Source organism: Thamnophis elegans, chromosome 11 (genome assembly GCF_009769535.1).
Source record: "Thamnophis elegans isolate rThaEle1 chromosome 11, rThaEle1.pri, whole genome shotgun sequence".
Classification (NCBI taxonomy): Eukaryota; Metazoa; Chordata; class Lepidosauria; order Squamata; family Colubridae; genus Thamnophis; species Thamnophis elegans.
Window position 1 is genome coordinate 68,455,843 of NC_045551.1, and position 21,051 is coordinate 68,476,893.

The following is a 21,051-nucleotide window of genomic DNA, read 5'->3' on the forward strand; positions in this document are numbered from 1 at the left end:
TTCCCTCCTTCTCTCCTTCCCTCCTTCCTTCCCTCCTTCCTTCCTTCCCTCCTTTCTTTTCTCCTTCTCTCCTTCCTTTCCCCCTTCCTTTCCTCCTTCCTTCCCCCCCTTCCTTCTCTCCTACATTCCCTCCTTCCTTCCCTCCTTCCTTCTCTCCTTCTCTCCTTCCTTCCCTCCTTCCTTCCCTCCTTTCTTCTCTCCTTCTCTCCTTCCTTCCCTCCTTCCTTACTAGGGAATAAACTATGGATGTGTTTTAAAACAAATCTGAAGAAGATTCTGATTTTTCTCTGGCCGTGTTCAAATCGAGTTTTGTCCCAAAATACGCAGCAAACGAAACCTTTTGCATATTGTGGCTGCTGGGGTTAATTTGCTCTCATAACTGTGGTGAAGGGGAATGTTCTCATTTATGTGTCAGATAAAAGGAAGGGTTTTTTTTTTTAAAAAAAAAATTCTTGTGTTCCATTTGGATCTGCCTTCCCTTTAGCAACTTGCAATCCTAACCTAAGCGATCCTTTTCAGATAATCACCCCGTTCCGAAGGTTGATATTGTGTGCGGAGAACAGAAAAGAGATGGAAGACTGGATTAGCTCCCTCAAGTCTGTACAGTCTCGAGAACACTACGAGGTAAGCGTGAGACAATTTTTTTTTAATTAAAAGGAAAAAATCAGGATTGCCTCTTTACCAAGCTGCAGAAAACAGGAAAGAAAATGTCCGTGTTCTGAATAAAATCCATGAAAGACCAAGACGAGCATCGATTTGAGGTTTATATTTAGCCTGTTCTGTTTTTACTTCAAAAAACAAAAAAAACAAATGTCTTGGGGTTTTCTTTTTATTTGTTGATTAGTTGCTTTGCTTGAAAGATGAACTTGTGGCGGTTGGAACCCTGGCATGCCTCGTCCTTGGAAATCTCTCTTTAATTTCTTTATCAGGCAGCCCAGTTTAACGTGGAACATTTCTCAGGGATGCACAACTGGTATGCTTGTTCCCACGCGAGGCCCACTTTTTGCAATGTCTGTCGCGAGAGCCTCTCCGGAGTGACTTCCCACGGCTTGTCCTGCGAAGGTAAATCCGTCCTCTGTGAATCATCATTTAGCATGAAGATGCAAAGTCCGAGTCCCTTATTTAAAGAGAGGGGTGGTTTTTTGCTAGCGGGTGTGTCGGTGAATGCCTTTCTTTTTATCCTGAACAATTTAGCCGTGCTTTCATTAATTGCTTAACAAATCTGCCTTGCCGAGAAGCAATGTCCTTTGCAGATTTGCTTACAGGCTGAGTGTTAACAGAAGCTCCTTGACCTACGACTGGGATTTTGGTTGCAAGTCGCTGTAGTCGTAAAGTTCGAGGCACCTCCTGGCCGACTGAGACTTTTCGGCTCAACAGAGGAACGGTGGGCTTGCGGCTTTGAAGCAACCTGTTATTTTGCAATCGCTCAGATTTGTTTAGCCTTTTTGGCTAATAACAAAATCGACGCGATGTGTTCAAACTTGATTTGGGGGAGGCCCTTGCAATTTGTTTCGTGGAGCACGAGAAGGAAGAGGGCCTGCGGTATCTGGGGTCAGGACGTTGATTAAATGCCGGCCATTATGCCCATTGGTTGATTGAATGAAGAGTGAAGGTGGAGGTTCGTTCTTTGAGCTTGTGGGTTGGCTTCCAAACATTTCGTTACCTGGCTAGGTAACATCTTCAGTGGAATTTAGGGGATGTCCGTGTTGGTGTTCTTCTGTCTAAAAGGGCTCGGTGTGGTCACTAGGTCTTGTGATAGCAATAGCAATAGCAGTTAGACTTATATACCGCTTCACAGGGCTTTCAGCCCTCTCTAAGCGGTTTACAGAGTCAGCATGTTGCCCCCAACAATCCGGGTCCTCATTTTACCCACCTCGGAAGGATGGAAGCCTGAGTCAACCCTGAGCCGGTGAGATTTGAACAGCCGAATTGCAGAACTGCAGTCAACTGAAGTAGCCTGCAGTGCTGCATTTAACCACTGCGCCACCTCGGCTCTGATGGGGAAGTCGTGTCAGGTGAGGGTTGTGATGGGACTTGTGATGGGGAAGTCATGTCAGGTGAGGATCTTGTGATGGGTCAGATGTGGGTCACATCAGGTGAGGGTCTTATGCTGGGGAGGTTGCATCAGTGAGACTCTTGTGATGGATCTTGAGGTATGAGACATGTCTAGGTAACATCTTCAGAGTTTAGGGGATGTCCGTGTTGGTATTCTTCTGTTTATCGGGACTTGGTGTGGTCAGTAGGTCTTGTGATGAGGAAGTCACATCAGGTGAGGGTTGTGATGGGACTTGTGGTTTTGAAGTCACGTCAGGTGAGGGTGTTGTGATGGGGAGGTCCCATCAGTGTGACGGGTCTTAAGGTGTGAGACATGTCAAGTGAAGATCTTGTGATGGAGAGGTCATGTGTGGTGAGGGTCTTGGATGGGTCTTGAGATGAATCAGGTGTGAGTCCCATCAGGTGAATGTCCTGTGATGGGTCTTGTGATGGAGAGGTCATGGGTGGTGAGGGTCTTGGATGGGTCTTGAGATGAATCAGGTGTGAGTCCCATCAGGTGAATGTCCTGTGATGGGTCTTGTGGTGGAGAGGTCATGGGTGGTGAGGGTCTTGGATGGGTCTTGAGATGAATCAGGTGTGAGTCCCATCAGGTGAATGTCCTGTGATGGGTCGTGATGGAGAGCTCATGGGTGGTGAGGGTCTTGGATGGGTCTTGAGATGAATCAGGTGTGAGTCCCATCAGGTGAATGTCCTGTGATGGGTCGTGATGGAGAGCTCATGGGTGGTGAGGGTCTTGGATGGGTCTTGAGATGAATCAGGTGTGAGTCCCATCAGGTGAATGTCCTGTGATGGGTCAAGTGGGGGTCATTGGGAGGTGAAGTGTTGGTTGGGGCAGCTTGTGTGGGTTGGCTGAGGGTCGGTGCCACCTCTGATTATCTGCGTGATTGATTTGGATCCTGAGAGGTTTGTGGGCTGGTGAAGGAAGAGTCCTATATAGATAGTCTTGCTTACCAACTACTTCATTTAGCAACTGTTTGGAGTTACAATGGTGTAAACAAACAACAACTCCCAGATTTTCAGCCAACATTTGTGTTAGAAATCATTGCGACATCCCAATGTCACCGAATCACCGCTCAACTTTGCAGCCAATGGGCCTTCACAACTAGCAATAGCAATATCAGTTCGATATATACTGCTTCATAGGGCTTTCAGCCCTCTCTAAGTGGTTTACAGAGTCAGCATATTGCCCCCATATTGTCCAACCCCCTGCTCAAGGAGACCCTATACTAATCCAGACAACTGTTCAGTCTCTTCTTGAAGACCTTCAGTGTTGGGGCATTCACAACTTCTGGAGGCGTGCTGTTCCACTGGTTAATTGTCCTCACTGTTAGGAAGTTTCTCCTTAAACAAATACCTCCCGTCTACAATTCTTGGATTCCCTCTGTAGGGTTTTTAAACCCAGTTATCCATATTACTGGAAACGAAATAATTTGCTCGGGCAACCGTTATGCTTCCCGACAAGATAAACTACAAGTCGCAAGACTTGGATGTCGCCAGATTAATGTTTTTGCGTTTCTTCCCTTGGAACCAGCAAAGGCATTTGGACAAAACAGCTGTTCTTGGAAAGCTACCAACTCAAAACTTCTGGGAGGCTGAATCGCGCAGCGAAAGCTTGCGAGCAACAGGCTTTCATTATGATTAATAATAATTATCCAGGTCTTGGCTAAGGTTTGAAGTGGTTCACACCCCTTGTTTATATAATCGTGCAGATGCTATGCATCTTGGCTTCATAAGGGGTCTTACGAAGAGATTGTCTAGCAGCTCTGTGTGTGTGAGAGAGAGAGAAAGGGGGGGAGGGAGGGAGAGAGAGAGAGAGAGAGAGAGAGAGAGAGAGAGAGAGAGAGAGATTTATGCCTAAACAGGACTGAATAGATCAAGTATCGTGCATTTTGCTTGGAGAACACATGGCATTGATACAAGCAAAAGTTAGGCTTTCTCCTGTCCCGTTCTGTCCAGTCATGGCCAATTCTATGGCGTGGTGCCCATCACTGTTTCTTGGTCGAGGGAGCCAGCATCGTCCAAAAACATTTCCTGTGGTCATGTGGCCAGCATAATTATACGCCAAAGGCGCACGTAACGCTGTTACCTTCCCACCGAAGTGGGACCTATTTATCTACGTGCATTTTCATGCTTTCAAACTGCTAAGTGGGCAGGAGCTGGAGCGAGGTACGGGAGCTCCCCCCCCCCGACCTTTGTGTGGTGCTCGGGTCTCAAACCTGAGCTGTGAGCTGGAAAGGTGACACGCTCAGCGTCTTCAATCCCTGAGCGTCGCGCCCCCGTACAATGACAGATAGCGTGCCCCTTTTTGAGAACTCGGCCACGAGTTTCTGCTTAAGGACTAATGCTGGAGTAGTTGTCCATAGAAAGATGTCACCACGATACAAATAAGACCTTGCCGAGGTCCTAGAAAGAATGCAGAGAAGAGCAACAAAGATGATTGGGGATTTGGAAGCTAAACTGTATGTTGGATGCTTAAAGGAGGCTAGAGATGGACTTCAGTTTATGCCTGGAATGGAGACGGGAGTTAGGATTCTGAATCATTGCAGTTGTAAGTTGTAAGTTGAAGCCTGCTGCCAATTACCTCCACTAGACTGATCAGATCCCACAGATTAGGCCTCCTCCGAATTCCATCTGCCGGCCCGTGTCGACTGGCGACTACCCGGAGGAGAGCCTTCTCTGTGGCTGCTCCGACCCTCTGGAACGAACTCCCCGTGGAGATTCGAACCCTCACCACCCTCCAGGCCTTCCGCAAAGCCCTTAAAACCTGGCTGTTCCGACAGGCCTGGGGCTAAAGAGCTGTTGCCCCCGTCTCGAATGGTATGACTGTTGTGTGTTTTAAATTATGCATTGTTATGTGTCGTTTTTTAATTTTTTGTCTGTATCCCCCTTCCCTGGTTTGAGTTGTGAGCCGCCCTGAGTCCCCTTCGGGGGAAAAGGGCAGCATATAAATATAATAAACAAACAAACAAACAAACAAGCATTCATGTTGGTCGTTTATAGCAATAGCAGTTAGCAATATCAGTTAGACTTATATACTGCTTCATAGGGCTTTCAGCCCTCTCTAAGCGGTTTACAGAGTCAGCATATTGCCCCCAACAACAATCCGGGTCCTCATTTTACCCATCTCGGAAGGATGGAAGGCTGAGTCAACCCTGAGCCGGTGAGATTTGAACAGCCGAACTGCAGAACTGCAGTCAGCTGAAGTAGCCTGCAGTGCTGCATTTAACCACTGCGCCACAGCAAATCCGTTTTCCCCAATAGTTGTATTTTTGCCAGAAACTGGAAGTCAGTGACTGAAACTGGTTAAAAAAAACAAACATTACAAACTGTGACGGTGAGACTTCAGGCCTTAAAAGTGTGTATGTATCTGTGTGTCTGTGTGTTTAGGAGAAAGAGAGGCAGAGCTTGGGGATGGAGTCAAGAGAGGAATCAGCCTTGAAGTCATTCTGTTGTCGTAAGCAGTCTCCGTCCAACTCTTCTTCAGTTCCATTGACTCTTATTGCCAATTTAGACTGATTGACTAATTCTTGTACATAGACATGAGCAATAAATCAGCTTACCTGGAACTTAACACGTGGTCTTGATTCTCCTGACATGACGTGTCTTTGTGCAACCATCTTAACTTTCAAAGTCAGTGGTTCTGGGAAGGTCCACTGTAACTTTGAACAGTTGCTAAGCGACCAATCGTAAGTTGAGAATCTGTAATTTGGCGAACTTTGAACTTTCTCCATAAATGGGCATTTGGTTAAGATAGATTTTGTGACCATGAAGGAATTATGTTCTCAGGAAACTACGTATATTTTAATATATATATATATTTATTCCTTTCTCCTAGTATGCAAGTTCAAGGCTCACAAAAGATGCGCCGTTCGGGCAATAAATAATTGCAAATGGACAACGTTGACTTCAATTGGAAGAGATATCATTGAGGATGAAGATGGTGTAAGTCTTTGCAACATGCAGTAAATCCTATTCTTCACTTTTCGTTGAAAAACAACTGCCCGTAATAACAATTAGGCAGGATGAATTGTAGCTAGCTGTGGGTCCTGTCTAACGAACATGTTTTTAAGCACATGATGTGTTGAATTAGGTATGTAAATCTACCACCAAGAAGACCTTGAAGAGAGAAAAAATAATAATAATAATAAAAGAAGACCTTGGAGTATTTTCATGTAGGCCCTGGGGATCTACAGATTTGTTTCTAGCAGGATGGAAGGTGTCCACAACAACTTCATTCACAGCTGCAGAGAATGGCCAGATTTTAGGACCGAGAAGTCACCTGGTCTTGCAGTTGTGAAGAAAGAACATTGTTCCTATTATTAGTGGCCAAGGATTGAGAAGGAGAAGCTGAACAATGCCACCATAGAAATGGTGAGGGTATCTGTTCAGCTTCTCAAGAAATACAGTAGCTCTTCTTCCAGCCATCTTTGAAATGTGGTGGAAATCTTTGGGATCATCATCATTTTCAGGCTCATCCTGCAACCTCATCCTCAATCTCATCCTCATCTCATCATCTTCATCTTCATATCCTCATCATCACCCTCAACATCATTTTCATTCTCAACCTCAAGTTGAACCTCACTCTGATCCTCTTTCTCACCCTCAACTTCAAACTCAATCTCAACTTCAACCTCATTTTCATCCTCACTCTCGTCCTCACCTTCATTGTCTTCTTCAACATCATCCTTATCTCATCATATTCATATTCGTCTCATCCTCACTCTCACTCTCATCCTCACCCTTACCCTCAACATAATTTTCGTCCACAACCTCAAGTTGAACCTCACTCTCATCCTCATCCTCAGGTTATATATCAGGTTTGACGAGACGTGTTAGATTTTAATGTAATTTGACCCCACATGTATACTGTTTTTTCTTATATTTTCATTACTATTATTATTACTATTTTTTTTTAAAAAAACTAGGATATGTTAAGCATATTGACATGTAGCGGAAATACACCAAGGAGAGGAGGAGTGGGAAACAGAAGGGAGAAGAAAGATGGGAAGAGAAGGATAGGAGAGAGGGTAAGGGGGGAAGATGAGAAGGATAAGGAGGAGTGGATTGTAGAGAGAGGAGCAGTAGAAAGGAAGGGGAAGTAGAGTAGGAAAGGATGATGGAGGGAAGATAGAAAGTTGGAGGGTGGTAGAAGAAAGAGGTGTATGGAGAGCAGAAGAGCTATAATGGGTTTCTATTTTTCTGGGCATTGTTGACAAGAGGAACTGATGTAATTATTATTTAATACTATATGATACGGGCTATGTATAGTATACATGTATATATATGTGTATATATATATATATATATATATATATATATATATATATATATATATATATATATATATATACACATACATACATACATACATACATACATACATACATACATACATACATACATACATACATATATATATATATATATATATATATATATATATATATATACAAGCACCAAGCCTGAAGAAGCCTGGAAGGCTCCTGGAAGCACCAAGCCTGAAGAAGCCTGAAGATGACGAATGAGACTTCGTCGAAACGTCGCCAAGACATCTCCAATTTTACGTGGGAGAAAACCTGAATAACTAGAGACCTATAGATATAGATATAGATATAGATATAGATATAGATATAGATATAGATATAGATATAGATAGAGATAGAGATAGAGATAGAGATAGAGATAGAGATAGAGATAGAGATATAGATATAGATATAGATATAGATATAGATATAGATATAGATATAGATATAGATATAGATATATTGAAATCAAAAGGGTGGAAGTTGAACTTCCTTCTTTCTCCTCCCCGTTGACCCCAATAAACCCTCCCCTCCAGGTAGCCATGCCTCATCAGTGGTTAGAAGGCAACCTTCCGGTCAGTGCCAAGTGTGCGGTGTGTGACAAAACCTGCGGCAGTGTCCTTCGCCTGCAAGATTGGAAGTGCCTGTGGTGTAAGACAATGGTAAGTCTGGACTTACCAAGACAATGGTAAGTTTGGTGAGATTTGCCCTTTTGGGAAGATGTTCCTCCTGGATTGGGACAAGGAAATGACCAAACAGCATGGATCTCTACAGGGCGGCGGCGGCGGTGGTGGTGGTGGTGATAAAAGAGTCACGATGATGATTGTGGTTGTGTGTTTGAACCTTTTTTATGGGTGTCCCAGCAGGAGTGAAATCCTCCCGCTTCGGCCCAAAGGGACGATTGTCTTTGGTTCTGAGAACCGGTAGTTTTTTTTAAAAAAAAACCTTCCCAGGATCGCGCTGCTCAACTTTGAGCCACGCAATCGTCAGAAGCTTTCCCGCTACTTTTTAAAGCATTTTTTTCCCCTGCCGGTTCGGGCTAACTGGCAAGAAAAAAATGCTTTAAAAAGTGGGGAAAAAGAGCTTCCGACGTTTGCGCGAATCAGTTGTGAGCCGTGTGATTGTTGGAAGCTTTCTCCCCCACCTTTAAAGCATTTTTTCCCCTGCCTATTTGCCCGAACTGGCAGGGAAAAAAATGCTTTAAAAAGTGAAAAAAAGGTAAAAAGCCACCCAGTCACATGACCCCCTCTCCCACCAGGCCACGCCCACAGAACCGGGAAGAGGGGCGGAAATTAGATTTCACCACTGTGTCACAGCCCACACACAACAGGAGTGGGACTCCAGTGAGCTTGTTTGTGACTGTGGGGTCTTTGGGGCTTATGGTTTTCTCGCAGACATTTCATTACCCAGCTAGGTAACTTCATCAGTGTTGAAGGGCTATCATCATAACTACTTTCACCCTCCAGTTAATTATGGAATTTCAACTCGCTGTCTCCACAGAGTGTAGATTTGTCTAAAGCTCTCTACTTCCTAAAAATCTATTACATTATGCGTTATGACACTGTTGGTATTAACGGCAGAGAGGAGGAGCGTAACTGAAATATGCATGCTGCCAGATCTCATTGAGGATTCATTTGTGGTTGCTAGGAACCTACTTACTCACTGTTTAAGTTACCACAACTTAAAATGCACAGCTGGTCCTCATCCTATGATAACAATTAAGCCCAACATTTCCGTGGCTAAGCGAGACCATGGTTAAATGACGTTTGCCTCATTTTACAATCTTTCTCGCCACTGTTGTTAAGCGAATCACTGCAATTGTTAAGGTAGGAAGGTGGAAGAGCCGAGGTGGCGCAGTGGTTAAGGTGCAGTACTGCAGGCCACTTCAGCTGACTGTTATCTGCAGTTCGGCTGTTCAAATCTCACCAGCCCAAGGTTGACTCAGCCTTCCATCCTTCCGAGGTGGGTAAAATGAGGACCTGGATTGTTGTTGGGGGCAATATGCTGACTCTGTAAACCGCTTAGAGAGGGCTGAAAGCCCTATGAAGCAGTATATAAGTCTAACTGCTATTGCTATTGCTATTGCTATTGCTATTGTTAAGTGAATCCGCCCTCCCCAATGGACTTTGGTCACAAAAGAGGAACGCGTGACCCCCAGGACACTGCAATTGTCATAAGTACATGCCAGTTGCCAAGCCTCTGAGTTTTGATCACATGGTCACGGGGATGTTGCAACGGTCGTAAGTGTGGAAAACGGTCATAAGTCACTTTTTCACGCTATTGCAACTTTGAAGGGTCACTAAACCAGTGGCTGTAAGTCAAATCTACATTTATTTATCTATGAAGACCTTATTTATCAGAATTGGCCTGATCCACTTATGGACTCTTTATGGTTCATCTCTCTTCTGTTTTCCTGCGTTTTTGAAGAACTGCTTATTAAATGCTTTTAATAAAGAAAATAGCAAAAGAAACTTTGGATGAGCCTTTAGATCAGCGTTTCTCAACCTTGTCAACTTGAAGATGTCTGGACTTCAACTCCCAGAATTCCCCAGCCAGCGAATGCTGGCTGGGGAATTCTGGGAGTTGAAATCCAGACATCTTCAAGTTGACAAGGTTGAGAAACACTGCTTTAAATGTTATAATGAAGTGTTTATTTAGAGCTTGGATGGAAGCTTCCAGCTACAGCTGCTGCTTCCAAGCCTGTCAGCTGCCTGATTTCCCCTTTTAAGTTTCTGTGCCATTTTTCACCGTTAACCCAATTACTTTAATCTAATTTCATTTAATTTGGTTCCATATTGCCTTGATTTATCATTTTTAAGCATGTTTTTCTCCCCGGATCAAACCAAACAGCTTACCTAATTAAAAGGAATCAGAACACTGAAGCCTAAAACAAACGGATCTGCAACCTGAAATTTATTTAATAGGACTCCTGTTTTCTACTTCGCATCCTTTTATTATTTTTGGAAAATCAAAATAAGACCAGATAAATAGCTGTTTATTGAATTATGGGCAAATGGTGCTTTTCTAATAGCTAATGGATGGTTTTTTTTTTTTAAAGATTTAAGTTTTGATTGGTACGTTAAAATTGTCTGTACACATATTGTTTTTTATACTTCTACAATAAGTCAAAATATATAAACTTAGCAAGGATTTTTTTTGAAGTTATTGCTTGGAGAACCAGCATTTATGATTCTGTTTAAGCCATGTTATCTCTTTTCCTTCTCATAATATAAGTTGTTGTTGTTAGTTGCAAAGTCTTGTCTGACCCATCTCGACCCCATGGACAATGTTCCTCCAGGCCTTCCTGTCCTCTCCCATCCTCTGGAGTCCATTGAAGCTCACGCCGACTGCTTTGGTGACTCCATCCAGCCACCTCCTTCTCTGCCGTCCCCTTCTTCTTCTTTTGCCCTCCATCGTTCCCAGCATGAGGCTCTTCTCCAGGGAGTTCTTCCTTCTCCTTAGGTGGCCAAAGTCTTTTGAGTTTCCTCTTCAGGATCTGGCCATCTAAAGAGCAGTCAGGGATGATCTCCTCTGGGACTGACTGGTTGGATGGCCTTGCAGTCCAAGGGACTCAATGCAGGAGTCTTCTCCAGCACCAGAGTTCAAAGGCCTCCATTCTTTGGCACTCAGCCTTCCTTATGCTCCAATATTCACAGCCATCCATCGCAATTGGACTAATAAACTAATATAATATAAGTACATAGTATAAGTACTCTTTGAATTACAATGGAACTTTTCTTTTTTCCCCCCTAACAATTATTTTGTTTGGTCCCACCGTTACATTCCTATAAACCCACCAAGATTCTCCTTTTTTAAAAAAAGTGGGTGATTTATTTAGCTGCATAGAATTTGAACATATATGCCTGACCTGAACTTCAGATTTTTTAAAAAAATCATCATATTTCCCCCCGCCCCTGTGATGAGATTCTAAAGATCTACTGAAGATCTCAGATTTGAACTTTCTAAATACAGGTAGTTCTCGACTTACGAAAGTTCATTCAAAGTTAAGAACAGCACTGAAAAAAGTGACTTACGACCATTTTTCACACTTATGACTGTTGCAACATCCCCAGGACCAGTGGTGGGATTCAGCCGGTTCTCATCTATTCAGGAGAACTGGTTGTTAACTTTCTAAGCAGTTGGGAGAACCGGTTGTTGGAAGAAATCTCATTTTATTTTGTTTTTCCACTTCACAGGGCTAATCCTGTAAGGAAGGCAGGAAGGAAGGAAACATTCTGGTGTTGTTTCTAGCCTAATCTTTGTTGCCTTGCTTACAGAAACTGCCTCTCCGGTTAACCCTTATTCCCTTATAACGGCTAAGGCCAAGCGCCCTTCGACGTGAGTGATGTTGAGTTGGCCATGTCCAACCGGTCTTCTCAGATAGGTGTTCTGAAAATTAATTTCTCCAGATTTCAATTTAGCTAATTTAATATTTTCCTCTCGCTCCTAATCTGTCAGTGCAAACAGAGTTTACGCAGCCTCCCTTGGCTCAGGATAAAAGCAAATTAGAATTGAGTGCCATTAGCACAGCAGATGTGGCACTTCAGCTCGTCACTAAGATTTCTGCCAGCATCCCCGTAGCTGGGCTGAACAGACTATATTAGTGCGTTTTCTTCCACCTGCAGACCAGGTAGTCCTCGCTTTGCAACAGTTCATTTAGAGACCGTTCAAAATTGCAACGGCACCTCTATAAAGAGTTGACAATATTTGACCAAATAATGTTAGGAGTAGATGAAAAGTTGATAAAGAAAATATACTTCTTGTTAAGCTTAAAAATGGAAGATGAACAAGTAAAAGAGGCAGTAACAGTATGGGCAAAAACCTTTGTATGTACTATAGAATTAGACAAATGGCAAAAAACTTTGGGAAAGAAATTGTAAGTGGACTATGGCAACTAAGGGAAATTTATATGAAATGTTTTATAGCTATAGCAATAGCAATAGCAGTTAGACTTATATACCGCTTCACAGGGCTTTCAGCCCTCTCTAAGCGGTTTACAGAGTCAGCATATCGCCCCCAACAACAATCCGGGTTCTCATTTTACCCACCTCGGAAGGATGGAAGGCTGAGTCAACCTTGAGCCGGTGAGATTAGAACCGCTGAACTGCAGCTAACAGTCAGTTGAAGTGGCTCCAGTACTGCACTCTAACCACTGTGCCACCTCGGCTCAAGATGGCATTTACCAACGGCCAGATTAGAATAGAATAGAATAACAGAGTTGGCAGGGACCTTGGAGGTCTTCTAGTCCAACCCCCTGCTTAGGCAGGAAACCCTATGCCACTTCAGACAAATGTTTATCCAACATCTTCTAAAAAACTTCCAGATGTTTAAAAGCATGTCTGCCAGATGTTGGAAATGTAACCAGATACCAGTGACGTATTATCATATGTGATGGGCATGTGTAAAAGCAAAGAAATATTTGGACAAAGATACAGGCATGGTTTGGGGAAAAAAAATGTTAAAACAACCTACAGATTATAAGCCAGAAATATTTTTGCTAAGCATAATGCCTGAAAAGTATGATAAAGGAAACCTATATTTAATATTACATGTTTTGATAGCAGCAAGAATTGCATTTGCATAGTACTGGAAAAATGAGGAAATGCCTACAGAGGATGACGTAATGAAAAAAGTTTTAGATTGTGCAGAAATGGACAGGTTGACACTTAAAATAAAAGAAAAAACAGTATTTTCGAACATGGGACTTGTTTTATTTTTTTATTTATTCTTTTTTTTTAATTGAAAATTTTAAAAAGCTTTTACAATTATTTACCTCCCCCCCCCAACCTCCCCCCCCGACTTCCCAGAGAAATACAGGATATAAATTTTTAACAATCATATTCTAAAATAAACTAAAATAAACTTGGCTTCTTCTTTCCTTTGTGATTCAACTCCTCTTTTGTTAAACTAACTATAAACAAATTATATCATTCCTTTCCCTTTCAGTCATAAGCTATCTGGAATTTCTTAGATCCATATTTATTTTGAATATAGTCAACCCATCTTCTCCACTCCAGTTTATATCTCTCATTTGAATGATCCTTGAGATATGCTGATATTTTAGCCATCTCTGCTAAGTTTGTTACTTTTAATGCCCATTCTTGAATAGTAGGCAAGTCTTCCTTCTTCCAGTATTGCGCCACCAACAGTCTTGCTGCTGTTATTAGATTCAAAATCAATTTAGTCTCTATAACAGTACAATCAGTAGTTATGCCTAACAAGAATAACTGCGGGGTTAACTTTATTCTCTTTTTAAAAATATTTTGCATAATCCAACATATTTTTATCCAGAATGCTTTAACCTTTTTGCAAGTCCACCATAGATGGTAGTATGTAGCATCAACACAATCACATCTCCAGCATTTAGGTTGCAAATTCGGATACATGGGACTTGTTTTATAAATGGCTGGAGAGCAGAGGTAAAAAATAGGAGTGGGAAAAGTATTACTATATATAAATAAATTGATCCAGACCACATGCTGTTTCCTAAGCTCTTATGTATGTAATGTGAAAATATATAAATAAACTGTTAAAGAAAAGAAATTACAACCTTAAAAAGTGACTTGGGACGGTTTTCCACCCTTACAAATCTTGTAGCATCGCTGGAAACCATGATCAAAATTCAGACGCTCGGCAACTGGCATGTACTTACCTTAAGTGAAATCTGGCTTGCCTGTTGATTTGCTTGTCAGAAGGTCACAAAAGTTGACCCCGGGATATAAGTGATTGTAAAATGGAATGTGAAAATGAATAAAATATATTAAAAAAAAAAAAAAAAAAGTTGACCCCGGGACACTACGACCGCCATAAATGCGAGTCAGCATGCCAAGCATCCGAATGTAAAAGCACGTGACCCTGGGGAAGGCTGCGACAGTCATAAGTGTGAAAAACGCTTCTAAGTCAGTGGTGGGTTCTACCAGTTCGGACTGGTTCGGCCGAACCGGTAGTGGTTTGGCAGCCTAGGTCGCTCAAACCGCCAGCGACCCAGGCCTGCCACGCCCCCGAACCGGTTCCCCAGTCGTCGACACCGCCATCTTATTTTTCAGTTCTGCGCATGGGCAGAACAATTTCTATTGCACCGTGCATGCGCGCGCAGGGCACACACGAACAAACCGGCAGTAGTGCACGCCGGAACCCACCCCTCTCCTAAGTCCCATTTTTTTTCAGGGGCGTTGTAAGTTCGAAACGGTCACTAAACAAACTGTTGAGGACTAACATCTAAGAGACGTTGAGGATGAAATTATGAATAATAATTGAATGACTTTCCTGCCCCCTTGCTGTGAATTTTGCCAAGTAGCAAATATAACATTCCACAAGACCTCTTTTGCTTACAGATTCATATTTGCCCCCCCCCCAAAAGAATTACGTTTTCTAGCGAGAGGGAACCTCCTTGGTGTGGTCTGCTCAGATTCACACGTGGGTTTTGCACATGCATCAAGTGTTCTCGTGGGGAAAGAGTTTGAATTTGGCAACTTTGGAGACGAGGAACATGGCTGTGTTTTTTGGGGGGGGGGATGTCACGAAGAGAATTCCCCCGACCCCAAAGAAGCTCCGTTTGCAGCTGTGGAAAAAATATATATACAGATCATATTTTTATCGTAGAAAAATGTAGAAAACAGGCAGCTCTTTCGCTTTGGAAGCAGCTGTTCTACATCTGCGGGAAGGACAGAGATTGTGAGATGAGCATCTCTGGAAATATACCTAAATCCCCACTTAATGACCACAATAGAGTCTCGTCAAGCTATCAGAATTCTGTTGCTTGGCAACTGTCTCACATTTATGACCAGCAGTGGGTTTCATATTTTGTTACCACCGGTTCACCCTGAGCTTGCCCTCTAGCTTTGCGTGCGTGCGCCAGCTGTATAGGTGCCCAGCCTTCAACGCATGCGCTTTGCTTGCATGTGTGCCTTCTGCGCATGTACCTGGCCTCAAAAATGTGCCTAAATAGGACAGCATGGAGCCGGAGTGTCACCTGATTCCCTTTTGCGAACTCCGGACAAGCAAAATTAAGGAGAAGCCAAGAGTCACTCTCACAAAAAGTTGTCCGATGGGGCAAAACTCACTTAACACATATCTAATTTAGCAACAGAAAATGTCAGTTGTAGTCGAAGTCGGCTCGTGTTCAGATCTGCATTTTTGCCCTAAAATCACCTCCGTTTCGTAAACGTTTTAATAATCCCTGGTTCTCCTCCATTGGGTAAAACCATTTCCAGGTCCATACGGCGTGCCGAGACTCGTATCCGCGGAAGTGTCCCCTCGGCCAGTGCAAAGTCTCAATTATTCCGCCCACAGCGCTGAACAGCATAGATTCGGATGGTATGTATGTGGATAGGGCAGATGTACGATGTGTATCACGTGTGTGATTTGTGCACAGTGAATGCGCACGACATGTAACACGGATAATAGTGTGGGACAGTTTGCAAAACGCCAGAAAATCTTTGGTGGGAGATGGGGGCAATTCAAGCAGAGAGGTGAAGGTCTCAGCACTTTACGGAAGAGAATTTCTTGCCGGTTGTAAATGAATGTAAGAGAATTAATGACACTTAAGATACGAACAGTCAGATTCATGCTTCTAATTAGGTTTCAATTTGTAGAGGCGAAGCAGATCGCCGTAAATTCAAAGCCAGAAAATGAATTTTCTATCTTCTAAAACATATTGGCCTTCACTGATGGAATGAAAAGAGTTTTAATACCGCTTTATAAGGCCTTGGAAAGGCCACACTTGGAATGTCACATCCAGCTTTGGTCGCCACGATGTAGAAAAGATGTGGAGATTCTAGAAAGAGTGCAGAGAAGAGCAAGAAAGAGGATTAGGGGACTGGAGGCTAAAACATATGAAGAACAATTGCAGGAACTGGGTAGGTCTAGTTGAATGAAAAGAAGGACCAGGGGAGACATGATAGCAGTTTTCCAATATCTCAGTGGTTGCCCCAAAGAAGAGGGAGTCAAGCTATTCTCCAAAGCATCTGAGGGCAGAACAAGAAGCAATGGGTGGAAACTAATCTAGGAGAGAAGCAATTTAGAACTAAAAAGAAATTTCCTGATAGTCAGAACAATTAATCAGTGGAACAACTTGCCTCCAGAAGTTGTGAATGCTCCAACACTGGAAGTTTTAAAGAAAAGCTTGGACAGTCATTTGTCTGAAATGGCATTAGGTCTCCTGTTTCAGCAGGGGGTTGGATTAGAGGACCTCCAAGGTCCCTTTGTTCTCTTTTCTCTGAGTCTATTTGTTGCAGTCCTTAATCCCCTGCTCAAAATTGAGCCCGACATTCATTAACAACCTCTGGATTGTAATTGTGATGACCTTGGTGGAACTAGGAAAGACTCTACGCTGGTTGGTGTTATTTTATTTCTGTTTTTTTGTGTGTGCAGGTTTCTGGAAAGCTACCTGCCCACCCACCTGCGCCAGTCCTCTCTTGGTTTTTGTGAATTCGAAGAGCGGAGACAACCAGGGCGTGAAATTCCTCCGGCGCTTCAAGCAGTCCCTAAACCCAGCTCAGGTTTTCGATCTAATGAACGGGGGACCCCACTTAGGGTAACTTGGTTTACTCTCTACCCAGGTTTATTTAGGAAAAGAATGAAAGCCGATTAACAGGAGGGCATTTCAGGGTGATTCAAGAGGTGCGGATTCCATGGGTTCCGGATCTGTGATGGTGAACCTGTGGCATGCGTGCCCCAAGCAGCACTCGGAGCCATGTCGCCTGGCACGCGCGGCATCACCCATTCCTGTTCCGGGTTTTTGACGCGCATGAACATGGGACGGTCAGCTGGCCTTCGTGCGTGTGGCAGTGCCGTAAACTGGAAGAGGTGGTCTTCCATTTCCTGGTGTGAGCATGCGCCAGTGGTGGGTTTCAAAAAATTTTGGAAGCTCTTCTGTAGGTGTGGCCTGCTTTCTGGGTCCACTGGTGGAACCTCTTCTAACCGGTTCGGTAGATTTGACGAACCGGTTCTACCGAATAGGTGTGAACTGGTAGGAACCCACCTCTGGCATGCGCCCAGCCAGCCAGCTGATCGTCACACATGCATACATGCCGATAACCGGAAGATTAGCTGGCCAGTGCACATGCGCCAGGGGTGGCATACACTTATCTTCCCTAGTGGTTCAAAGGTGATCCTTCTATGCATGCGCTTTTGGCGAAAAAATGGCCTAGGTAGGCGGAGCCACCCGTGATTTCCGCTACCGGCTCAAGCAATCCGGTCCGAATTTGTAGAATACCACCTCTGTCATGTGCACATCGGAAACCAAAAGTACATATTCCGGCCCGTGCATGTCCCCTAGACTGATTGATTTCTCCAGGTGATGAGATTCTCTTCCGGACAAGAATAGATCTGAATACAGGCCCTGCCTTTTTTTTCCGCCCCAGTTTACGGTTATTTCAGAAGTTTGACAATTTTCGAATCCTGGTTTGCGGAGGAGATGGGAGTGTCGGCTGGGTGTTGTCTGAAATCGATAAACTCAACCTTCACAAGCAGGCAAGTCTCCTTTTGTTTTAGTCCCCGAGAGAAGTAAATCGAGTTTTGTTTCTAAAAGACTAGAACAATGAAAGAAAGAAAAATGTCCCCGTGGTTATAATTAACCATTGTCATTGTCAGTTTAATAGGGGTTAAGGTTAAAGCAGGGGAATTTTATTATTGATTTTGTTTTATTGTTTCATTTATTTCACTTCAATTCTCCTCACTTCACTATTTTATTACTTTAGTTTACTTTAGTTTACTTTATTTGTATCCCATCCTTATTATTTTTACACGTAAACGGAAGGCAAAACTGAATATCTAACACATCCAAACACAACTTCCTCCTCCTCTCTTTCCCACAACAATGATCCCATGAAGTGGGTTGGACTGAGAGAGAGAGTGACTGGCTTATGATCACCCAGCTGGCTTTCACATTTAATGTGGGACTAGAACTCCCAGTCTCCTGGTGATGGGTTCAAAGTCACCCAGGTGACTTTTATGTCTAAGGTGAGACTAGAATTCCCAGTCTCCTGGCGATTGGCACACAAGTTCATCTAGCTAGCTTTCATGGCTAAGGTGGGACTAGAACTCCCAGTCTCCTGGTGATTGGCCTAAGGCCACTCAGCTGGCTTTGATGGCTGAGGCAAGACTAGAACTCCCAGTCTCCTGATGATGGGCTCAATGTTCACCCAGCCACCTTTCATGTCTAAGGTGATACTAGAACTCCCAGTCTCCTGGGGATTGGCCCAAGATCACCCAGCCACCTTTCAGGTATGACTAGAACTCCCAGTCTCCTAGGGATTGACCCAAAGTCAACAACAACCATGTGAAGTGGATTGGGCTGAGAGAGAGAGTGACTGGCTCAAGGACACCCAGCTAGCTTTCACATCTAAGGTGGGACTAGAACTCCCGCTCTCCTTGTGATTGGTTCAAAGTCACCCAGCTGGCAAGACTTAAGTCTTGATCTTCTGCTTTCTAGCCTGGTTCCTAAGCCAGTAGAACAAACTGGCTCCCAGAAACCAAATCACAAATCTGTATTTTTAATCTCCATTCCAGTGTCACTTGGGAGTGTTACCACTTGGGACGGGGAATGACCTCGCCCGGGTCCTTGGCTGGGGAGGTTCCTGTGATGACGACACGCAACTGCCTCAAATTTTGGAAAAATTAGAACGAGCGAGCACCAAAATGCTAGACAGGTAAGGAAAGGCCTTCCTCGCTTGTTTCGTTTGCATCGCCAAATCTTTCTCGCGATCAGCGCTCCTTCTTGGCGAAACGTCCCGTTTGTGGATTTGAATTTGGGGATTTTTTTCAGGTGGAGCATCATGTCGTATGAATTGAGGTTGCCATCCAAGCAGTGCATCCTCCCAGTTACTCCTGAAGAAGACTCCGAAGATTGTCAGGTAAAATTTAAATTTGGGCTTGTAATTAAATGACGTAAGAGCTAATCGGATTGTCGGGTACAGCTAAATTTCTGGATGCCATTAAATTATGCAAGATCTAATTTTGACGCATTCAAACTGAGCAATTGCTCTGACCTAGGGTTCCTGATACAGTAAAAAGCACACATTTAGTCCCCCAAACCTTTTTATTTATTATTTATTTTATTTATTAATTAGACTTATATACCGCTTCATAGAGCTTTCAGCCCCCTCTAAGCGGTTTACAGATTTTTTAGCAAATTGAGTCAGCAAATTGGCCCCACAGTCTGGGTCCTCATTTCACCCACCTCGGAAGGATGGAAGGCTGAGTCAACCTTGAGCCGGTGAGATTTGAACCGCCGAACTGCAGATAACAGTCAGCTGAAGTGACCTGCAGTACTGCACCCTAACCACTGCGCCACCTCGGCTCCTCCTTTTTATTTCAATGGCTGTGAATTATGTTCGTTCACAGCCCGTAATGAGTCGCAAATAGTTTGTAAAGAGTCCGACAGAAGTCTGCCACAGTCTTTCGGGATAAGGCTGATAAGTACCCACCTTTATCTCCCTTGAAACGCTGCCAAAGACCTAATTGGCAATTAGATTTGCAAGACCACACGGAGCATAGAGTCAAAACAGAGTTTCAGAAGGTAAACCGACCAGAACGAACAAAGTTGCTTCCTGCGAAAAAGCTCCCGTGCCTTCGCTCCTCCTTTATGTCTTATGGGAGGGGTCAATCACCTCCAAGCCTTACTCCTGAGTTGTCCCTTTTGTCTTAACTGTTCTTGCCTTCTGGCAGCTCTGCGCATGCGTGCACTGGGAACAGGCTCCCCCTCTTCCTCTGCCTCGCTGATGTCAGACTCTGGAGGCAGCACATAACTCCCAGACGGCCCTGGCCCCCTCTCTGCCTCCGATGCAGAGCCCTCGTGCGAGGTTCCACAACAAAACCGCCCTTGACTAAACCGCGCCCGACTAAACCGCGTCGCTGACGTCATCAACAGGGCGACAACAGCGCGGAGACAGAAGCACGCTGTAAACCCTAAACCTAAAATTAACCCCTAAACCTAACCCTAACCCCCCTAAACCTAACCCTAAACCTAACCCTTAACCTAACCCTGAACCTAACCCTAAACGTAACCCTTAACCTAACCCTAAACCTAACCCTAACCCCTAACCTAACCCTAAACCTAACCCTAACCCTTAACCTAACCCTAAAGCTAACCCTAAAGCTAACCCTAAACCTTAAGTTGAATCGGCTTGCTTTCAAAGCGCTATTTAAAGCGCCCTTCTTTCTCCGTGTTGGCTGTTGTCACCCTGTTGATGACGTCAGCGACGCGGTTTAATCAGGCACGGATTAGTCGAGCGCGGTTTTGACGGGTCACGCTCATGCGAGCCTTCCCCAGACTCCAGGACTGGCCCATCTTCCTCCCCAATCTCCTCACTGTCCGAATCTGTGGCGGCTCATCAGGCCACCAACAGACAACAACAGTAATACTCTGTCTGCCTCTCATCCATCCACCTTTTCTCTCTCTCTCCCTCTACACACACACACACACACTCACAAATACACACAGAGAGACCAATTAAGATAAAAAGTGTTTTTGAATTCAGAATACTCACTCCTGGTTAATTATGTATTGGATTTCAGCAAATGCTTAAGGGGAGAACTTGCAATAATACCATTAATGAGATCTGAGAAACTTACACTGTTCACTTAATTGAAGTCATATGATTTAGTTGGGGGAAAAAAATCTATTGATATTGTAATAAGAATCAGTTGCCAGCATTTTCAGTCAGTGTTTAATTTCTAAAATGCTGAAGGA

At 43.8% G+C, this 21,051-nt stretch overlaps 1 protein-coding gene across 2 annotated transcripts in view; it reads left to right on the forward strand.

Moving 5' to 3' along the window:
• Positions 1 to 21,051, forward strand: part of DGKH (diacylglycerol kinase eta) — a 102,580-nt gene that overhangs the window by 41,179 nt on the left and 40,350 nt on the right. For both annotated transcript variants that reach the window (XM_032226926.1, XM_032226927.1), the window contains exons 4-12: positions 520 to 624; positions 930 to 1,062; positions 5,891 to 5,997; positions 7,895 to 8,020; positions 15,572 to 15,674; positions 16,731 to 16,893; positions 17,723 to 17,831; positions 18,870 to 19,009; positions 19,126 to 19,213. In XM_032226926.1, coding sequence (XP_032082817.1) covers positions 520 to 624; positions 930 to 1,062; positions 5,891 to 5,997; positions 7,895 to 8,020; positions 15,572 to 15,674; positions 16,731 to 16,893; positions 17,723 to 17,831; positions 18,870 to 19,009; positions 19,126 to 19,213 — 1,074 coding nt within the window. The remainder of the gene's footprint in view (positions 1 to 519; positions 625 to 929; positions 1,063 to 5,890; positions 5,998 to 7,894; positions 8,021 to 15,571; positions 15,675 to 16,730; positions 16,894 to 17,722; positions 17,832 to 18,869; positions 19,010 to 19,125; positions 19,214 to 21,051) is intronic.